This window comes from Tasmannia lanceolata, unplaced genomic scaffold (assembly GCF_043159265.1).
Source record: "Tasmannia lanceolata isolate RefF3 unplaced genomic scaffold, GAP_Taslan_0.1 ptg000023l, whole genome shotgun sequence".
Lineage (NCBI taxonomy): Eukaryota > Viridiplantae > Streptophyta > Magnoliopsida > Canellales > Winteraceae > Tasmannia > Tasmannia lanceolata.
The window spans coordinates 14,233,660-14,254,053 of record NW_027518700.1 but is presented as its reverse complement, the minus strand read 5'-3'; the positions used below and the strand labels follow the sequence as shown (position 1 = coordinate 14,254,053).

General features: G+C 39.1%; 1 protein-coding gene across 2 annotated transcripts in view; it reads left to right on the top strand.

The window, feature by feature from the left end:
- LOC143856140 (glycosyltransferase BC10-like) overlaps positions 1 to 20,394 on the top strand; it is a 42,380-nt gene that overhangs the window by 4,930 nt on the left and 17,056 nt on the right. Inside the window, exons 3-6 of one of the 2 annotated variants that reach the window (XM_077366226.1) lie at positions 2,756 to 2,854; positions 18,571 to 18,671; positions 18,777 to 18,848; positions 19,099 to 19,189. In XM_077366226.1, the coding sequence (XP_077222341.1) occupies positions 2,756 to 2,854; positions 18,571 to 18,671; positions 18,777 to 18,848; positions 19,099 to 19,189 (363 nt within the window). The remainder of the gene's footprint in view (positions 1 to 2,755; positions 2,855 to 18,570; positions 18,672 to 18,776; positions 18,849 to 19,098; positions 19,190 to 20,394) is intronic. The other variant, XM_077366227.1, reaches the window with a different exon arrangement.

Below are 20,394 nucleotides of genomic sequence, written 5' to 3'. Positions count from 1 at the left end.
AAGTAAATCCTGCCTAAAAAATAACAAATGTCCCATAAAGAAAAGGAAAACTAAATCTAATGGCTAAGTTGATTAGATCACATAATGAGTACTTGTAGTTCTAGTCAATTTTACCAAGGGCTTTGCGAAACATATGGTCTTTTGATTTTACATATAGAGTAGAAGTCTCCCCTGCTGCAACTGATTAGCTGACAACATTCTCGATTGTTATGAATATTAAATTTGATGAGATGTGAACTTGTGAAAAAAAGAAATTTAATGAGCTGTGAATGGAATGGTTGCCTTATTGTCACAAATTAACATTACAGTCATTGTCAGGGTCAATTCCTCTCCTATACCTAGATACAAGAAAAGAAACTTCAGCAATGCATAATTGAAACTAGATGCAATCTTAAAAGAAATTTAGCAATGTATGTTAAATAGAACGAACAGGAATCAGATAAGCTGGAATTTGCAAATAATAAGATTGTACCAGTACGCTAGCATCACACCACCAAAGCATGTACATTGCACCATATTGATCTTGAGTTGCACAGTGAGCAAAAAAATCGTAGTCCTTATACGAGCGCAAAACCCCTTAAAGCCCTACTTTAATGCTGGTAATTGATTTTAGATTAATTTCAGCCCCTAGAAGAACTTATACAAATTAATTTTTAAATTAGGGCATCCCAAAATAAAATATCAAGTGATTTGCGTGTTGCCGCTTAAAAGCATAATCTGCTGCCTTTTCTACGAAATACTGTCTAAATTAACTTTCTGCACTTGCCTAAATGCTGCCCTTTTCTACAAAATACTGTCTAAATTAACTTTCTGCACTCACCTAAATGCTAAACCTGTAAGAAATCTAGCAATGTACTTTCAATAGAACAAATAAGAATCAGATAACCTGTAATTTGCAAAGAATAAGATCATACTGGTAAGATAGCATCACACCACCAAAGCATGTAGCATTGCACCATATTGATCTTGAGTCGAACAGCGAGAGAAAAAAAATCATAATCCTTAAATGAGCGCAAAACCCCTTAAAACCCTAGTTTAATGCTGATCATAATTTGCTACCGTTTTCTACGAAACTGTGTCTAAATTAACTTTCTACACTTGATTAAATGTTAAACCTGTAGTTATCAAATATGATCCAAGGACATCTTTTTCAGATCTTAGAAACTTTTCAATAGGAACAATTCTATTTTTTCCAAAAAATATGATTCACATTTTTTGTTTGGTAGTGACGACTAACACCTACACTTTATTAAAACTTTAATAAAATTTCTAAGAACCATCATAAATCATAATTAATGGGCCGGCTAAATTTTGTTACTAATGGATCCCTCTAGAACCCAATAAAGTCACTCAAGTTACCTGTTAGAAAGACTCCAAATTTCCTTCATTTATTTCTTCATTATTTTGCTCTTTCCCTTTCATCTTTGAACCTTGAACCTTGGGCATCCATGAAGGTTTTCATACATCATTCCTCTCAATAGTTATTTCAATGAAGCTTACGGATGGTATGAGCTATAGCTTGATCTTCTACTTCTACATTGGATTTTGCAATAGTAAAATGTTTCTAACTTTTTAGTGTCACTTTTTCAAAAAAAAAAAAAAACACTTTTTGGTGTCACTTGATTGGTGTTAAACAGATGTTCAATATCTGTGAGTAGATAGTCTATCCCAAGAATACTTAGCAGATTTATTTCTGAATAGGTGTCTATTCATAGAGCAAAAGGATCCATCTGCTAGGTGATACCTTCAGATATTTAAGGATGTTTTGACAATTTTTACTTTGGTCAATAGGGTCATTTTTTCCCTCTTAGATTTTCGTAAATTAGACGAGGCTCACCTGGTTATGTTGCAAGTTTTGGGTTTTTTTTGGTCTAAAGTCCATGTTAGTTGCTTTTTGATTAGAAGTTAGTTTCTATAATTGAGTTAGTCTAAGTTAGGAAGTCAAGGTCTGCTTGGATTTGTTTCCATTTCAGTTTTAATTAATTGAAGAGACCATAGAGTAGTTTTCCTATTTTTTAGTCCAACTAGAAGTTGTAGAATAGGATGACAACCAACAGTTGGCGTGGGATTTTTTCCCTGAAATGGGGAAGAGACACACAACGTAAGCTAAAGGAAGCCTCTAGAATCGTTGGGGTGCTATGGAATGTGATATCCCTTTTTATCTTGGTGTGATGCCTTGATTGACCTAGAGGTGTGATGCCCTAGCCCCTAGGATCCAATCGTGTGATGCCTTGGTAAGTTATGTCTGTATCTTCTTTATTAAATTCTATTATTTTCTGTTGTCTTCATTCTATCAACTCTCTAATTTTGAATTTCTATTGCTTACATTATTGGGATTATTTTCACTGTTTCTTTCAGTTTCAAGATTCAATCTTGATCTTGAATCTGATAGTTAGATCTGAGTTTGATTGATGTTCTTTATTATCAAACACTTGAATTTGAGGATTGTATTTGTTATTTCGAGAACTACTAAGTGTTTCTTATCAAACACTTGAATTTCAGAATTTTCACCCAAGAAAATTTTTGGTGGGAAATTTTGAAAATTTACATCAATGGAAGAATTTTCGTTGAAATATTGCAGACGTATTGGTTAATATGTACTTCTTGCTGGTAAAACCTTCATGGTGGCACTTCCAACTCTGGTTTATGAAATATGAAGCGCAACAATTGTCAGTGTCAATGAACGGTTCTGATTAACTGCTAGATCCCATGTCATAATTGTTCTGAACATGCATGATTTCATCCATATTTCCAGGGCCATGAGGAGAGATTCTCCATCTATGTACATGCATCTAAGGAGAAACCTGAACATGAGAGTCCATTATTTCTCAATCGAGACATTCACAGTGATGAGGTAGATTTTTTCGGCTCACTTAATTGTCAGATTATTTTTGTGCCGACTTCCATGAATTTTGTTAACTAACCAACTTCTCCAAAAGCTTAAGCTGTTGGAGAAAGGCGTTATTTATCTTTTATATTTTGACACTCCCCCGCACGTGTGGCCCACTTGGCAAACACATGGCACATGTGGTCCCACTTTGGGCCGACCATTGCATGTGGATTTTTTTTGCTATCCGGGAGGTTTGAACTCGAGACCTTTGGCTCTAATACCAAGTTAACTAACCAACTTCTCCAAAAGCTTAAGCTGTTAGAGAAGGGAGTTATTTTTCTTTTATACTTTAACAAATTTATTTATATGAATTCTCTGATTTGCACATTAACATTTCTGTATTGTTGAACGCATAAGTACTAGATGAGTTCTAGTGCACATTAGGAACCTAATCCTATCAAGTCTGTGGTGTGATAATCTGTAGTTTAGATGAGCCATTTCCATTTTATGTTATCTTTGCATTGTTGAATAAATAACTTTGAAAAGGTAAGTGACCTGTTTGTGTTCTATAGCAAATAAGATATGTTGTTAGGACTGAAGCCACAGGCTACTGTCTTTATAAAACTCTGGGAGGTAATGATTTCCATTAAATGTTTTGATCCATATGATGTATCATTTCACTTGCATCTAATTCATATTTTCCAAGAAAGGCACAAACATATGTTCGAAAAGGCACAAGATGTTACCGTCTTAAGTGGGGGCCTACTTAGGTATGGGACTAGGTGGGACACAGCCTGGTATGGGACAGGTTTAAAGGGCTTTGCCTAACGCGTTCCATCAGCTTTAGAGCCCTTGGCATATTAGTAAGGTACCTAACATTTGGTATCAGAGCAGCCACCACGTCCCGTGTTCGAGTCACTAAAGGGGCGACCTGTGGAGATGACTACTTGGAAAGGGCTACCTGGTAAACAACCAGAGTGAAAGCTACCAAAGTGAAGTTTCCACAGTGGGCCACTGCGGAAGGGGTGACCTGTGGAAAGAGCTACCAGGAAAAAGGCTAGAGTGAAAGCCATCACAGAGTGGGCCGCCGAGGATGACAGATGCAGAAGCATGGTGGAATTTTACGGTCCTGAGTGGGGGCTTACGTAGGTATGGGACTAGGTGGGTCCAAGTTTGGTATGGGACAAGTTTAAAGGGCCTTGCTTAACGTGTTCCATCAGCTCTAGAGCTTTTGGCGTATTGGTAAGGTATGCCAAGCTGTTTATCTATATGTCCTTTTTGAAGTTTTGGCTCGAAAGTACATGATTCAACGTGACATGTCAGGCCTTGTTACTTTTGCAAACACAATTGATGCACCCTATCTGTGCTATGCCCTTATTATCCAACTCTTTTCTTTAATGTGGTTTGGGCTTTGTTGGAGGAGCTCGCATATCTCTTACTTTGTGGGAATATATTGGCTAATGGATTTGTAGTAGTTCTTCTTTCTTTAGTACCTTTGTGGTTTCTATACCTGTCGTGTTTCTTGGATTATTCACAAGCGGGATTCAAGCTCTTGTTTTTGCAACTTTAGCCGTGGCTTATACAGCTGAATCCATGGAGGGTCATCATTGACTAGCAAGAATGTAATATCAATATCAATATCTACTAGGATGATATGCAAGCTCAATCCAAATTGGAATCTTGGAGAGGCAATTATTTTATCTCTCAAGCCTCATGGCTGTCATCATATCGACCATGGTCCGTGGGTAATATGCAAGGATATTACTTCTCAATCAATGTTATCAATTTTGTTTCGTTTTGTCCGACAAGGGGAAACGTTTCGTACCGGTAAGCAAACCCGTACAAAACAATTGAATGAAACATTTCGGTCCAGATTTTGTTCCATGCCATGCTATTTTATTCCGATTCATTTTTTTTTGAACGAAACTGGGCGAAACACCATGCTTCGTCAAAGCATTTTTTTTAATTTACAGAAACGCCCATCACGGTTCCTTTTATTTTTGTCCATTTTGACCGTTTTATAGCTGTTTGAAGGGTATTTTGCATCTTTTTACCTCATCAAACAACAAAAGCCTATAAAAACCCTTCCAATCCCCCAGTTTCTTCACTGGTGTTGCTGCTGCAGACAAGAAAGATGAGGGCGTTGGTCCTAATGATGTTCGTGGAAGTGTTGACCGTGATGACAAGCGATATCATTCAATTGAGTATGATGATTCGACTTATGATAGCCCTTAAAAGGAGATGACTTACGTTTGAGAGATGAAATTTGATATATGAGAAATTTTAATAAGAACCACCACAAGTTGTCAAACTTTTACAAGTCGTACGAGTCAAATCTCGAGTTAAGTCGAGTCACTGGGCTTTCGAGGCGAGTCGCATGGGTGACTTGCCTCTGTTGAAGATTCTAATGAGTCGTCTGGTGACTCTTACGACTTGCTGCGAGTCAACTTGAAAAAATAAGACTCTCACGAGTCGCTAAGCCTGGCTTTCTTGTTTTGATGGTTGAAAACTTGAAGTTGGAACTTAGAACTTAATTATTTTTGTGCATGCGAGTTTCAAGCATGTAGTTATTTGCTAGTATTCAGCCCCGTGCTATGCATGGGTGTAAAATGGTGGGCCCCATGCCATCAAAACATGAGATGTAAAATGGTGCTCTCCAGTCAAATGCATAGGTTTGGGCAGGGACGGTGGACCCCAACTCCTCAATAACATTAGGGTTAAAATGGTGCGTCCCACCTTCTGCATTGGTTTGGGTAGAGTCAATGAGCCCCACCCATCCTAGGCATGGTCATTATATATTGGGCCCCACCCCATCATAGCATGAGGTGTAAAATAGTTGGTACCATGATATATGCATGAGTTTGGATAGAGTTGGTGGGCTCACAGAGTCAAGTGTAAAATAGTGGACCCCACCTCTGCTATTCTTGGGTGTAGAATATGGGCCCCACCCCATCAAAAGTTCAAATCATGGTGTAGGGGAAAATACTTTCCAGGAAAAAGATTTCCTGGAAAAGGCGAATGACATTTGGAAAGTTACGTGCTTAGTATATATTATAGATAGATAGATAGATATTTTTGGCTTAGTGCTTTTTCTATGTGCTATTGGGTTATATTTTTTACATGCTTTATTTTTTGATATATAATTAGAGAAAAGGGTTACTGCGCTCGAGCACAGAAACAGGGGGGTGGGGCCATTGGGGGGTGATCCTAACCATTCATTTTGAAGGCCCCATCATAGATGGGGTCCTACCAAAAATCAGCTCCATTGGATCACCAATGGGTGTCCGTTTGTGGGGCCAAAAATGGACAGATACTGTTTGTCCAATAATCTGTCCATTTTTGGCCCCACAAAATGTACACCCTAAGGTGATCCAATGGAGCTGATTTTTGGTGTACACCCTACCCATGAAAGGGCCCATCAAATGAATGCTTTGGATCCCACCCACAATGTGGCCCCACGCTGTTTCTGTGCTTGAGCGCAACAACTCTATCCTCATATAATATTCTGTTCTTGTAAAAAACTCTTACGAATCACGAGTCAAGTCGATTCACGAGTCATAAAATTAAGAAATCGAGTCACGAGTCGAGTCACAAGTATCTTTTTTTTATTGTTCATTCACACACGATGAAGAACAATGTAGTCTTTGAAGTTTCGGAAAGGATATTCAATTGACTCAGCTACTATAAACTGAATAGGGGATAAAGGGTTCCTTTCTGGGGACCCTGGAAATCCAAAATAAACCAATCTGATACAGGGAAATTCTCTTGTTTAATCTGAAATCCTTTCTCTCCCTACAATAAGATTGGCCATTGGTTCAATCATAGGTCTTCTCTAAATCCAATTTCAGAATCATTGCCATTATATTGAACTTATTGATTGTATCAATCAGTTTGTTGGTCGTTGCAATCCCATTAAGAATGTGAAGTCCCAGTAAGATTTTTCTGGTTTGTGGGCCACTAAAGAAGCCAGAACATGTCATACTAGGAGAGCCTTGGAAGATTTTATAAACTCCCCCAATAAATCTAGATCTTTGAACTTTGAACTATGAATGTCTGTGCCATTCCTATGTTTTAGAATCAAGGCTGTGAGGGAGGCATTGTGCACCTCATCATACCTTTCGACATTAGTCAAAGCCATAGTGGAACTATATTTCAGAGTAATGGACAAGTTTCACCTCTTCCTTAGAGAAGGAGATCCCTAGCTTTATCAAACCAATGTGGTAAATCACTTGAAATCCAATACTGAGATCTCCATTCTGATTTTCGTAGTTTGGAAAAAAAACTGCATACAACTTCTTCATCAAACTGTTGCTAGCTTTGGCAGAGTTACTAAGGACCTGGATTTCTCTTCTACCTTTAGATGTTGTTACTGTAAACGTGTTGAAGAGGATAAAGTAGAAGAAGAAAATGACCAACGTGTTGCTAGCTTCCCCTCAAGCTGATGTGTTTTTCTAAACATTTCCAGCATGTCAATCAAAGATAATTGACGTTATGAAGTCTACCCTTTAGTGAATACATCTGCTACCTAGTCTCTACTGGAAATGTGCATTGGTTTTACCTCTCTAGTTTCTACCTCTTCCCAAATTAAGTGAAAATCAATATATTCTTATTTCTGGCATGAAACATTGGTTCTGTGACATTTTGACGGCACTTTGATTGTCACAAAACAATGTATGAGTATGAACTGATGTGTAGTGATAGATCCTACCTTGTAGGGTTTTCAGTGGTGCGAGAATGGAGAGATTAGGGTTTTCAAAGGTGGGGAAGATAGTGTGAAATTGGGTGCGGGCATGTAAAGAAGGATTTAGGGTTTTGAGTGGATTGGAATGGAAGCAAATGAAGGGCTTACGGTTTTAGATATGGGGTGTGAGTTTGAAGAATTCAAATATAGGAGGGAGGAAAAATAAGGTTTTGAATTGAAGAATTTCAAGAGTATGATGTTATACTTCTGAACGAAATAAAGGAAGTTAGATAGTAGTGCAAACTTGCACTAGTACCATGTAAAAATATTGAAGCAAATGGAATATAAGAAGAAAAAGAGAGGGGGCATACATTTCATGCAGTGTGTTCTATTCAATAATAATGAAAATGACCAACATACCCTTAAAATGTTTAACAAAATCTCCAACCGTTTGAGTCCCTTAGACTTTAGTGGTGGAGGAAAGAAGTCAACCGAAGCTTAGTTGGAAATTCACTAAAGGAATGGCCCCCATTTGGGAGTTCTATGAGTGATTAGAGAGTGTTTCGTTAATTTTTAAGTCATATTGGTACTAGGGTCATTTCTCCCATAAATCACTTTAAGTTTGATAGTGTTTAAAATTGGCCCCACGCATGCTTTAAGAAATTGTAAAATGGGGAGCTTATTTTCGTATGCTTGGGGGTGTCGCAGGTTTAGTAAAGATTATTTTGGTCCAAAGTGTTAGGGGTTTTTCTAGGGTTATGAACTTTCTAGTTCTTTTTCTTATACATTTGTAGTGTTGGGGCACTTCTTTTATGTTATGAATAACCAAGTTTTGCTTATGGAAAAATTTTCTTCTCTCCTTTATCTTGATGTTGCTCTCCTTTATCTTGATGTGATGTCTTGAATCTTCATCACCGGATGGTGTTAGACCTTCGGTCCAGAGGTGTGAATCTCTAGTTTTATCCTTCTTCGTTCTTTTCAAGGAAATATATTCACTGTTCTTTCTTCTCTAGATTGAAATTTTTGAGATTCCATTGATATGATTTCTTTCATCTTAGATTTGCTAGTCTGATTCAATGGTTTTACTAATCGCTTAAATTGGAGTAATCGGATCGAATATGATCCTGCATCCAACGGCTGGATAATTTGCTCTCAATCGTGAATATTGTGAACCCTTCTGTTTTTAATGATTTTGAAATTTAAAGTTCCTGTGAATATTAGGGTTATACTATTGTCATTAAGAGGATCAGTCTGAACGGATCTGATCTGAAGTTCGACAGTTGGTTGAGTTATTTTAACCATTGAATCGTTATATCTCAAGATCCAACAGTTGGATTGGATTTAATTGGATTCAACTTTGTTTGATCAGACTTAACCCTAAGTGTTAATTTAAATGCATTTTAGAAGCGTTGGATCTGATCTATTTTGGACAATTGTTTAAACCCTAAATTTCGATCATATTTTTAGTGGGTCTTTTGCTAGTTAAAGATCTACTTGGACTTCCTCTATGAATCCCACATAAATTTGGTATCAAAGTAAGGCTTGGATGGCTATTAAAAGTAGTGGGTTTTCTATAGGGGAGGTTAACTATTGATACACAAGATTAGGTTCATATGTCTATTCGAAGTAGTGGGATTAAAAAGGGAACATTGAGTGTTGATGAAGACCTTGATGAGGAAATAATACCCCACAGATCAACGTAGTGAGGCGTATTTTGATGAGTCCACATATCACTACAATCTGGATTTGAGATGACCCCACATATCGGTTCAAGGAACCTACAACAGTACTGATAAAGGAGTGAGAGGCTATGTGATGGGAAGTAGAGCAAGTTCATTATGCTGCTCATTTCTCGAACCCAACATGTTCAAAGCAGTTGTTGATATTACTGTTTGTGGATTTGAAGGGCCAACTTTCGAAATCTGCTACATGATTGAGAATGAAAAAGATGAATTAAATGATTCTACGGAGAGGCATGGGCATTGACAAACTTTTTGTTTACTACCAGTGTCGAAGCTCAATGAATAAATCGAAAATGAGTTAAGCGACAAGATTATATCTCTTAGAAGAAGCAGCTGCCAAAAATATCTTGTCCGATGGAAGCATCTTGTTGGGTGGAAATGACAATCATTCTCTGATTGCACGTGGATCCCTATCGATGAATTCTAGTCAGTTAATCGTGACTCCTATGGTCACTACGATTCATAATACGTTTTTTTGAATTTGAAAGGGACGATTTTGTAGACACGACTACGATTCATAGTACTTGACAGAGCTGAGTTTTTTTTTTCAAGTATGGGAGAACAATGGTGACTATCGATGAGTTCTAGTAAGTCAATCATGACTTGTATAGTCACTACCATTCACCATGCTTGACATACCCAAGTGTTTTTTTCCAAGTAGGGGAGAATGATGGAGAACCATCCTCACAAAAATAACAGGGGTAAACAGTCATTTTCAAGGAACCCAAGGTCAAAGAAGTCAACCTCAAGCTTTGTTGGAATTTCATTGAAGGAATGGGCCCCCGTATGGGAGTTAAGAGTGAGTGATTAGGTAGTCCCTCATTAATTTTTTAAGTCATAGGGGTTGCAGGGTCTTTTTCTACTATTCACTTGTCACTTACATTTAAGAGTGTTTACAATAGGACATACCTATGCATTACAAAATTGTAAAAGAGGGAGCTTATTTTCTTACGCATTTTTTTTTTTTTTTTTTGGGGGGGGGGAGAGGGGGGATTGGGTTTTTATTTCATAAGTTTAGTAAAATGTATTTTGGTCCAAACTCTCGGTTTAGAACTTTATTGTTCTTTTTCTTTCTTATATATTTGTAGCCTTTGTAGGCTTCGTTATGTTAAGATATGTTATAAATAAACTAGCTTTGTCTGCTTGATCTTGATGTGATGTTTTGATTGCCGTTGGTATGAGGCCTTCGGTCCAGATATGTTATGCCCTGGGTTTATCTTTCTCCCTTTTCGATCTTCTCAAGGTAATCTATTTTCCATTCTTTCATCTACTGATTAAATTTTTTTAGCTCCCACTTGTGTAATCTCTTTCAAGGTGGATTGCTAGTTTAATTTAAGGTTACTAAGAGCTTAAATTGAAGTAATTCGATCAAATCTGATCTTGTATCCGATGCCTGAACAGTTTAATCCCAATTGTGGATATTGTAAACCGTTCGGTTTTTATTGATTTTGAAATTTAAAGTTCTCATAAATGTTAGAGTTTTACTATTATCATTTAGAGGATCAGTTTAAACTTTGAACCGATTTGGATTCGGAGCCTGAGTTGTTAATCCAGAGATTTTCCCTGCACATCTTTCTGTCTTTTGTTATTAGAAGTGAAGTTCTTTGGTATGGCTCTGCCGCGGGTGGCTACTGGTGCTAATCTGGTTCCGCTTGGTGTTGGGGTTTCGGGGAGTAGGTCCTTGGATGATAACCTAGGTCTTGATGGTAATCTTTGCTTTGCTTCTGGAGCTAATCTGGTTCCTTTAGGGCGCGGTGGGGGCTTGGCTGGTAGGTTCTTAAGTGAGAATTTTGAATCTGGTGGTGTATCTAGGGATGTAGCAGGGGTAGAGTCCGGTGCTAACTTGGTCCCTCTGGGTGGTGCTAATGGAGTACTCAGTAATGTTGGTGTTTTTTCTGATGGAAATCCCAATAGAGTGGATTCTCATCAAGGGAATCGGTGGGTAACAGTTAAGAGCAAGAAGGCCTCCAGAATCGATCGGGTTTCTCAGAAGCGTAGAAGGAGCTCCTACGGGGATTGGAGATGCTGCAGGTGTGGTTTCAAAAATTTTCAGAAACATGTGGAGTGTTGGAGTCATGGAAAGATTTGGTCGAACATGGATTTCAACTTTCCTTCTCTGCCTAAACGGAATCAACAGAGTTCTATCAACTCGTCTTTAAACCCGTCGTGCTCGAAAGCTGGCTCGGTTTATCCTCTCACTTCGGAAGGAGCTACCTTTAATTTAGAAGTGGTGCCTCTCAAATCCATTAGCAATGCTGACTTGGGTTTATGCGGAAATATTAAGTAAGGCTGGTTGGGTGATCTGTGGGCTCTTGAGAAATGGCTCTCTCGAAAAAGTGGTGTTTTCTGTGAAGTGGTGGTGTTCAAAGTTTCTAAGTTGGAGGTTTTAATCATTCCTCTTGTGCGTATTAATAGATTTCATCTCATGGCATCTTGGAAATCAGCCATTAACTCTCCTTTCTCTGAGTTGTTGTTGCGGAACTCAAAATTTCCTAAGGGGATTTTTCAGTGGTGGAATGTAGCGAGTGTGCCCCCTGAGGCATGGTGTGAGGACAATTTTAGACGGATTGGGGAGAAGATTGGAACAGTGGTGGAACTCGACCTTCCTGTTAGGCTGGTGAAGCGTATTCTAGTGCAAGCTTTTTGATTTCTTCAGTGGGTGAAGTTGGAAATGAGTTATCCTTTCAAGTTTCATTGGATGGTGCAATTAGATGGGTTACTGTGAAAAAGGTTGAGCAGATGTCTGCTCTGGGATCTGTGAGTGGATCACCTAATTCTGGGAGGGTGGGGACTCTGGAAGCGAATTCGTCTGTTGATCCTGATTCAAGAGATTTAGATTCGTGTTTTGATTTGTCTCCGATGGAGGTTGCGGAGGAAGAGGTGCTCCCTGGTTCTGTTCTGGGAGAGACGAGGGAGGCGGCTCACGATATCGGGGATTGTTATCCTACGCTGCATGTGGTGCAGGATAGCATTCCTCCAGATGGCGGTATTTTTGAATTTCGAACTGGCGTGTCTCCAGTGGCTTACAGGTGGCGAAATGTGTGTGGTGTGAATAATGTGGCAGCTGCGGGTGTGGACCCCACTGATTCTATTAATAGTCTTTTCGATATTATGGTGGTGCTCTCCCCGAGATCTTCTCCTAAAGAGACGTTAAGTGATACATGTTGTCCTTCGGCCTCACCAGATGAATCTTCTTTGATCCTTGTTGGGCCCTGGGCCTTGGCCCATGAAGTAGATGGGGTTGGGCGTGGGTCTTGAATTATTCATAAGGGTATTGTCACTTCAGGTAATTTTACGGCTTTTTTGGATTCTCCTGAAGGCTCGAATATGGATTCATGAATTTCTCCGGTGTCCTCCTCATTCTGCTCTTGTTGGGAAGGCGATGCTGGATGTATAGTGAGTTCCAGTCTTTCATCGTTATTTCCTTTGGGGGAGAGATCAGAGGAGGCTTCCTTGGCTAGAGATCACAGAGTGGAGAGTTTTTCAGCAAGGTTCTTTCTGTCTGGAATTGCTTCTTGGCTAGACTTTGGCTCAGAGGAGGAATTGGATGATCCAATTTAGAAGGACTCGGGAGTGGAAGGAAATAATTGTTTAAGGGAAGGAATTGTGTTGATTGGCCCGTGTGGTCGTGGAGATCTACAATCTTCTCAAATGTTCCTTCGTATCTCTTACCAATCCGGCTCGTGTGGGATAGTCTCAAGTGTTTCTGAATCTTGCTGGCTGAATATGGTTGATGAGGGGCCTAAAATGGAATATTCTTTAGCCAACCTCGCTAAGATTTTTTTGGAGAATGTGGGTTCTCTTACGCTCCCATCTGGTTGTGTCTCGAGGTTGAGCCGCATAAAAATCTTTTCTGGTGTAGCACAGAAGGGTTCTGTAGGTTCCCTACATCGGAAGAGATTCGATCATTGTTACTCCATAAAGCAAAATTCTAGTCTGGAGGTTGATTCCCATGTGCCTGTTGATTCTCTTTGTGAAGAATTTTTCATCTCTTCTGCTTCCATTGCCGATTTGCAGAATCCTTTTTCTGAAACGTCAGGTTCTTCTAATGGAAGTGGTCACTAGGAGGGTTCTCAGAAGTGTGACATTGATTTCTTTGCGAATCACACATTGGACGTTAGTAAGAAATTAGGGCTGGTGTATGTTGGGCCTGAGGATAAATTCTTAGCTGACATCAAGCTTGATGAGTTGAGGGACTCGGAGGATCAGGGGCATTTAAAGAAAGAGTCAGAGGAGTCTTCAAAAAAGAAAGCTAGGGAACTGCAGAGACTAAAGTCGGGAATTAATTATGATAGTGGAGTGCAGGTTGGTTCCTCATCGGGGCAGAGTGGGAGGCTGTCTAGTAGAAGAAAGGGAGGTCCTCTGTAAATGCTATTTTATAATGAAGATAATTTCTTGGAATATCAATGGCCTGAGGCATCAGGATAAAAGAATACAAGTTAAGGACTTTGTGAAGAAGTTAAAGCCTGATCTTATCTGCTTTTAAGAAACGAAGATGGAATCCATAAATAGAAGTGATATCAGAAGTTTGGGGGTCCAAGCGGATTGGGATTTTGCTTTTGTGGTTCAGTGGGTGCTTCTGGAGGTATTTTAGTAGCTTGGAATGGGAGTATCTGGAGTAAGCAGGATGAATGAAGAGGTAGATTTTCTTTGTCTGTGGCTTTTAGTAAGGTGGAAAATAATTCCAAATGGCTATTTTCTGGTGTGCATGGTCCGGTTCTTAGAGTGGACAAGGGGTTATTTTGGGAGGAGTTGGGTAAGGTTAGAGCCTCTTGCTCTTTACCACGGTGTATCGGGGGAGACTTCAATGAAGTTAAGGAAGTGGGAGAGAGGTAGTGATGCCAGAGACCAAGTCTTCATATGAGGGCTTTCGCTGATTTCATAGCAAAATTTGAACTTGTTGATCTCCCTTTATCTGGTGGCTTCTTCACTTGGTCAAGAGATCAAAGTCGTAGTCGTCTTGATCGATTTCTTATTTGTTTGGGTTGGATGGACTTGGTTTCCGAAGTGTCTCAGAAAGTTCTTGCGCATTCGGTATTGGATACTGCCCTATTCTTCTTGACCCGAGGTTAGAATCTTGGGGTCCTCCTCCTTTCAGATTTGAAATTGCATGGCTGAACTATCCTAGTATGGAGGAAAAGTTAGGAAATTGGTGGCTTTCTTGTCCAGCGGTGGGTCCATCCGATGTGGTAATTGGCCTCAAATTAAGGTTCGTCAAGAAGAAATTGAAAGAATGGGTGAGTATCTAGAAGCTGCAGTCTGGTGGGAGAAAGTTTTGGTTGGAAAATCGGATTTTGGAGTTGGTTGCCTTGGAAGAATGCAGTTTGGGTTCTGAGGAGGATTGGGAGGAATTGGGAAAAGTCAAACAAGAACATAAAAGCTTGCTTCTTCATGAAGAGATTACATGGCGGCAAAAATCAAGAGTGAAATGGTTGGAGGAAGGAGACAAAAACACTGCATATTTCCATGCGATGGCTAGTGCCAATAGGAGGAGGAACAGAATTGAATCTCTCAATGTGGAAGGCATTGTGGTGTCTAGCAAGGAAGAAACTTCTAGTTCCATTATAGAATTTTATTCTTCTTTATATTCTGCTGAAGATACTTCCCGTCCTATTTCGGAAGATGTGGCGTTTAATAGCTTGAGTTTGGAGGAAAACTCTAAGTTGGAAAGACCGTTTGAGGAGGAGGAAATTGAGAAAGGGTTATTTTCTTTAGCAAAAGATAAAGCGCCTGGACCAGACGGGTTTTGCTTAGCCTTCTTTCAAGCTTGTTGGTCTTTTGTAAAAGATGATATTTTAAGATTCTTTAAGGAGTTTCATGATGGCTTGTCTCTTGATAGGGGCACAGGGGCTACTTTCGTATCCTTAAGTCTGAAGGTTAAGGGAGCTTCTAGAGTGTCTGATTTCAGACCTATTAGCCTGGTGGGGTGTTTATATAAAGTGCTAGCAAAAGGATTGGCGGAACGGCTCAAAATGGTTCTTCCCTCAATTATTTCTGATAGTCAAAGCGCTTTCATCAGTAAGAGACAAATTTTGGACTGTTCACTTATTGCAAATGAAGTCATTGATTGCTACCTGAAAAATGGTGAAGCGGGTGTCTTGTGCAAACTTGATATGGAAAAAGCCTATGAGTGGATTGGGATTGTCTGGATTACTTGCTTGGCAGGATGGGTTTCGGTAACTGCTGGAGAGGGTGGATTATGAATTGCATTTCTTCAGCGTGGTTTTCCATTCTTGTTAATGGTTCTCCAAAAGGTTTTTTTAAGTCTTCCAGGGGTTTGAGACAAGGGGATCCTCTTTCTCCTTTCCTGTTTGTTATTTTAGCAGAGACCCTTAGCAGGTTGATTCATAAAGGAAGTAGTAGGGGGTTGATTGAAGGTTTCACTGTTGGGAGAGATAGAGTGGTAGTCTCGCTACTCCAATTTGCAGACGACACTCTTCTCTTCTGTACTCCTGATATTGATAAGATTTTGAATCTCAAGGCAACTCTTAGATGCTATGAGATGATCACAGGTCAACGGTCCAACTTTCTGAAATCTAGATTGTATGCATTAAATTTATCTTCCCTTGAAGCTAATGGCTTTGCTAGAATTTTGGGATGCAAATTGCAATCCTTGCCTACTTTTTTAGATCTTCCATTGGGGGTGGGAAGACCGAGCAAATCCCTTTGGGTTCCTATTGTAGAAAGAATAGAGAGAAGATTGGAAACTTGGAAAAGGAACCAAGTTTCTAAAGGGGGGAGATTGACTTTCATTAAGGCGGTGTTGGCTAATATTCCGGTTTACTTTCTATGCTTGTTTCATTGCCCTATCAGTGCAGTCGTGAGAATTGAACAAAGATAGCATAGGTTCCTTTGGGGAGGTTCAGATAGTAAGAATGGTATATCTTTGGTGAAGTAGGAAAAGGTCTGTGTTCCAATTAAGAATGAAGGCTTGGGCATCAGAAGAATTAGGGAGTTTAACAGTGCTCTCTTGGATAAGTGGCTTTGGCGCTTTGGGGTGGAGCAGTCTTCTTTGTGGGTGAAAGTGATAGGGAGCAAGTATGGTTTTCTAGATGGTAAATGGGTCTCAGATGATAAATTCATTAAGAAAGGATTAACAATTTGGCGTGACATTTTAAGGTTGAATCATGTCTTCGGTGAAGGTATTCGGTTTAAGGTATACTCGGGGGATCGCATTAGATTTTGGGTGGATGCCTGGTGCTCGGTTGAGCCACTGTGCGTGCTTTTTCCCACCCTGTTCAGGGTAGTGTCGAATAAGAATGCTCTTGTTAGCGATTGTTTCGACCGGGTTGATCATAAAATAATTTAGAGGCCTAGCTTCAAGAGGAATTTCTTCGATAGAGAATTGGAGGCGATTTCCCAGTTGTTAGAATTGTTAGAAGGTTGCTACATCAAAAGATGTGGGGTTGATAGAAGGATTTGGTTATGGAACCCTTCAGGGTTTTTCTCGGTTAAATCTTTCTATTTTCATTTGGTTCCTTCTAGTGGTGAGCCCCTTTCTGCCAAGGTTTGGAAGTATCACTGTTCCCCCTCAGTCAGTTTTTTTGGTTGGGCAGTGCGTAGTGGCCGAATTCAGACTATTGAGTTCCTTAGAAAAGGGGGCATGTGGTTAGTGGATCATTGTCCTCTATGCTTGGAGGATGGAGAGTCTATTGACCACCTTTTTATTCATTGCAGGCTAGTGAGAGAGATTTGGGGGTTGTTATTGTCTAGGTTTGGTATATGTTGGGTGTTTCCTAGTTCGATTCCTGACTTAATGAAGTGTTGGGAGTTTGTTCCGTGGAAAAAGAAAGGGAAAGTTTTATGGAAAATGTCTCTCCTGGCATTGTGGTGGGTTACTTGGAAAGAGAGGAATTCAAGGGTCTTTGAGGGAGTGGCTAAATCTTCCTACTGGCTTTATCTGAAAATTATAGCTTTAGTTATATCATGGCTAAAACTCTGCCGTTGTTTCGGCTTTTGACCTTTGGGAGGGGTGGCATATAGTTTGTTTTGAAGTAGAAAGAAGACCTTAGATTATTCACAAGTGGGAAGCCCCGCCTGCAGATTTTTTCAAAATCAATTTCGATGGGTCTAGTTTGGGAAATCCGTGTCCGGCTGGCGTTGGAGGTCTGTGCAGAGATTCTTTAGGATCAACTTTATGGGCCTTCTCTGGTCCTATTGGCATAACTGATTCGACTGAAGTGGAGGTTAAAGCGGCATTCCATGGTATCAAGCATTTGGGTTCGGGTCTATATGATAAGGTGATAGTGGAAGGTGACTTGTCAAATGTGATTAGATGGGTTTCGGGATTGGTTGCTCCACCTTGGAGGTTTCTTAGTTTCTTTGAGGAGATCTCAGATTTGACTTCAGGTTTTTCTATTGTCTTTAGGCATGTTATGAGATCAGCTAATGATGTAGGTTGGATTTGGAGTGGTTTGACTTCCTTCCTCCGTGAGGCTTTTGTTTTTCTTCTTTTTCCTTTTGTAATCATTTTGGACCATCTCGGTTCTTTTTCAATATATCATACATATTACCATTTCAAAAACTAAAAAAAAAAAAAAAAACTTTGAATAGAACTTATCTTAACTTTGACGGTTGGTTGAGTTGATCTCAACCATTGGTTTATATATTAGGTAGATCTGAAGACCCATTTGTCAGATTGGTTTCATTTCAACTTTGTTTGTTGAGAATAACTCCAACTATGAATTTCAAATCATTTAGAAGGGTTGGATCTGATTTGATGAGAATAATCCTAACTGTGCATTTCGAAGCATTTAGAAGGGTTGGATCTGATCTATTTTGGAAAGTTACCTAAACCCTAAATTTTGATCATATTTTTAGCAGGTTTTATACCAGTTAAAGATCGGCTTGGACTTCCTTTATGAATCCTACACCACTTACATTGTTCTTGACCCAACCTGCTGCTTTTTGATTGGTAACTCCGATCACTGTTGCTTCAGGTTGATTTTAGTTTCACTTTCAGGGCATGATATCAAAGATATTTATTTCCTCATGATCCAACATCCATATCACATTTTATTTATTTCCTCGTGATCCAGCATCCATATCATTTTTTTTAGAAATCAGCTTGTCATGATTTAATTTGAGAACTACTGTCATTTTCAACAACAAAAAAAATGAGAACTACTAAATCAATGTAACATTTGTGGGTTGTGATCATTCCTATGATTGTAATTAGAGTACTATATGAATGATTTTGTTTTGGGTAGGCGCGCGGGGAGAGGGGGTGTTGTTGGCTGGTTTGAAATTCTATTTTTTGCTTGTTTGGTAACTACCATTTCGTTGGCAGATTGATTAAATAACCAAAATCTCTGCAGGTGGTCTGGGGTAAAATTTCTATGGTTGATGCAGAGAAAAGACTTTTGGCAAATGCACTAGAAGACACTGACAACCAGCATTTTGTCTTGCTTTCTGACAGGTGACCGAGCTTATATAAATTACATAGAATCCGTCACTTCTTGTTGAATTGTCGGTATGATGCTATGATCAACATGTTGAATATTTTTTTTCCCTTTCATGGCAGTTGTATACCACTGCATGATTTTGATTATGTGTATAACTATCTGATGGATACGAAAGTCAGCTTTATTGACTGGTATGCCCGCTTTTCTTTTGACACAGAACCTTTCTTGGTTTTATTTGTACTTGTAATGTTTGCTGGCTCATTGCAAAAATTTGGTTCTGCAATTGGCGTCCCTGCTCCCAATTAATTATATTACATACTTCCATTCTTTATGATGTTTGGGTTATTTCAGTTTGTTTAGATCAAATTTATCCGGTTTTGATAATTTTGGATCTAAGTAATAAAATTATGTTTCCTCTACTTGAAAAATATCTCTTTTCAGCTTTGAGGATCCCGGTCCACATGGAACAGGCAGGTATTCAGACGGTATGTCGCCTGAGGTCGAAAAGAAGGACTTTAGGAAGGGCGCACAGGTAATCATACACGGTTACTTGTATTTGATATAGACACCAGTGGCTGCTATTGTTCCAGAAAAATCAATATCTTTATGGTGTTAAAGTATAAAAGATTAAATATTGCCCTTCTCCAACAGCTTAAGCTTCTGGAGAAGTCGTTAAGTTTCTAACATGGTATCAGAGCCAAAGGTCTCGAGTTCAAACCTCCCCGATGTCAAAAAATAAAAATAAAAATTCACATGCAATGGTCGGCCCAAGGTGGGACCACATGTGCCACGTGTTTGCCAAGTGGGCCACACGTGAGGGGGAGTGTTAAAGTGTAAAAGATTAAATACTACCCTTCTCCAACAGCTTAAGCTTTTGGAGAAGTCGGTAAGTTTCTAACAGTTATTATCCAGTTGATCATTTCCATAATACAAATAAGTAGATGGCTGAAAATATATTGAACAAAACAGAAAATTAAATAATTGTTTTTAAAATTTTATGGAAGTTTGACTAGAGTTGCACATGCAAGTTGCTCTTAACTCCCATGCTTTATTTACTTTGTGAGGCAATTGTTAGTCTACTGAGTACAAATAAGATATTCTTCAATTCATGCATGTCTACTTATGTTGAATATAGTGTCTGGAAGTCCGATGCATCAAAATGTCCATGTAGATCACTTATGTATGCCTGCTAGATAGTTGATTTTTTGAAACAAGTACAAGGAGCGTTAAGGACCAAACATGAAATTTTGAGCAATTTAGCAATCCTATATAGTATCTTATACCCAGCATATAATCCAGTTTGCCAAATTTTTTTTTAGATGACACTTTTTTTTGGCCAACACCTTACATTTTATTGATGAATGAAAAAAAAATACATGGGGGGACATAGCACCTCACCTCAAACCCTACAAACAGAAGAAAAAAATCTACATAATTCGAATGCTAAGAATACCTAGAAAATCACACCTCATAGCATCCCTAGCCAATCTAGGGAGGTCTCTCCATTGATAGAACATGTTATGACCTTTATTGTCACAAGCAAAATTTGCAAGGGAGTCGGCTACCTGGTTAGCCTCTCTATATTGATGAGATATCCTTGGCTTGATATCTAGAAGAAGACCTTGAAGTTCCTGCCAGTAATATATAATAGACCATGGTGGATCCCTCTTGGTATTGATCACATCTACTAGCACTTTACTATCTGATTCAAGCCAAACTTTAGAAACTCCCAGGGCC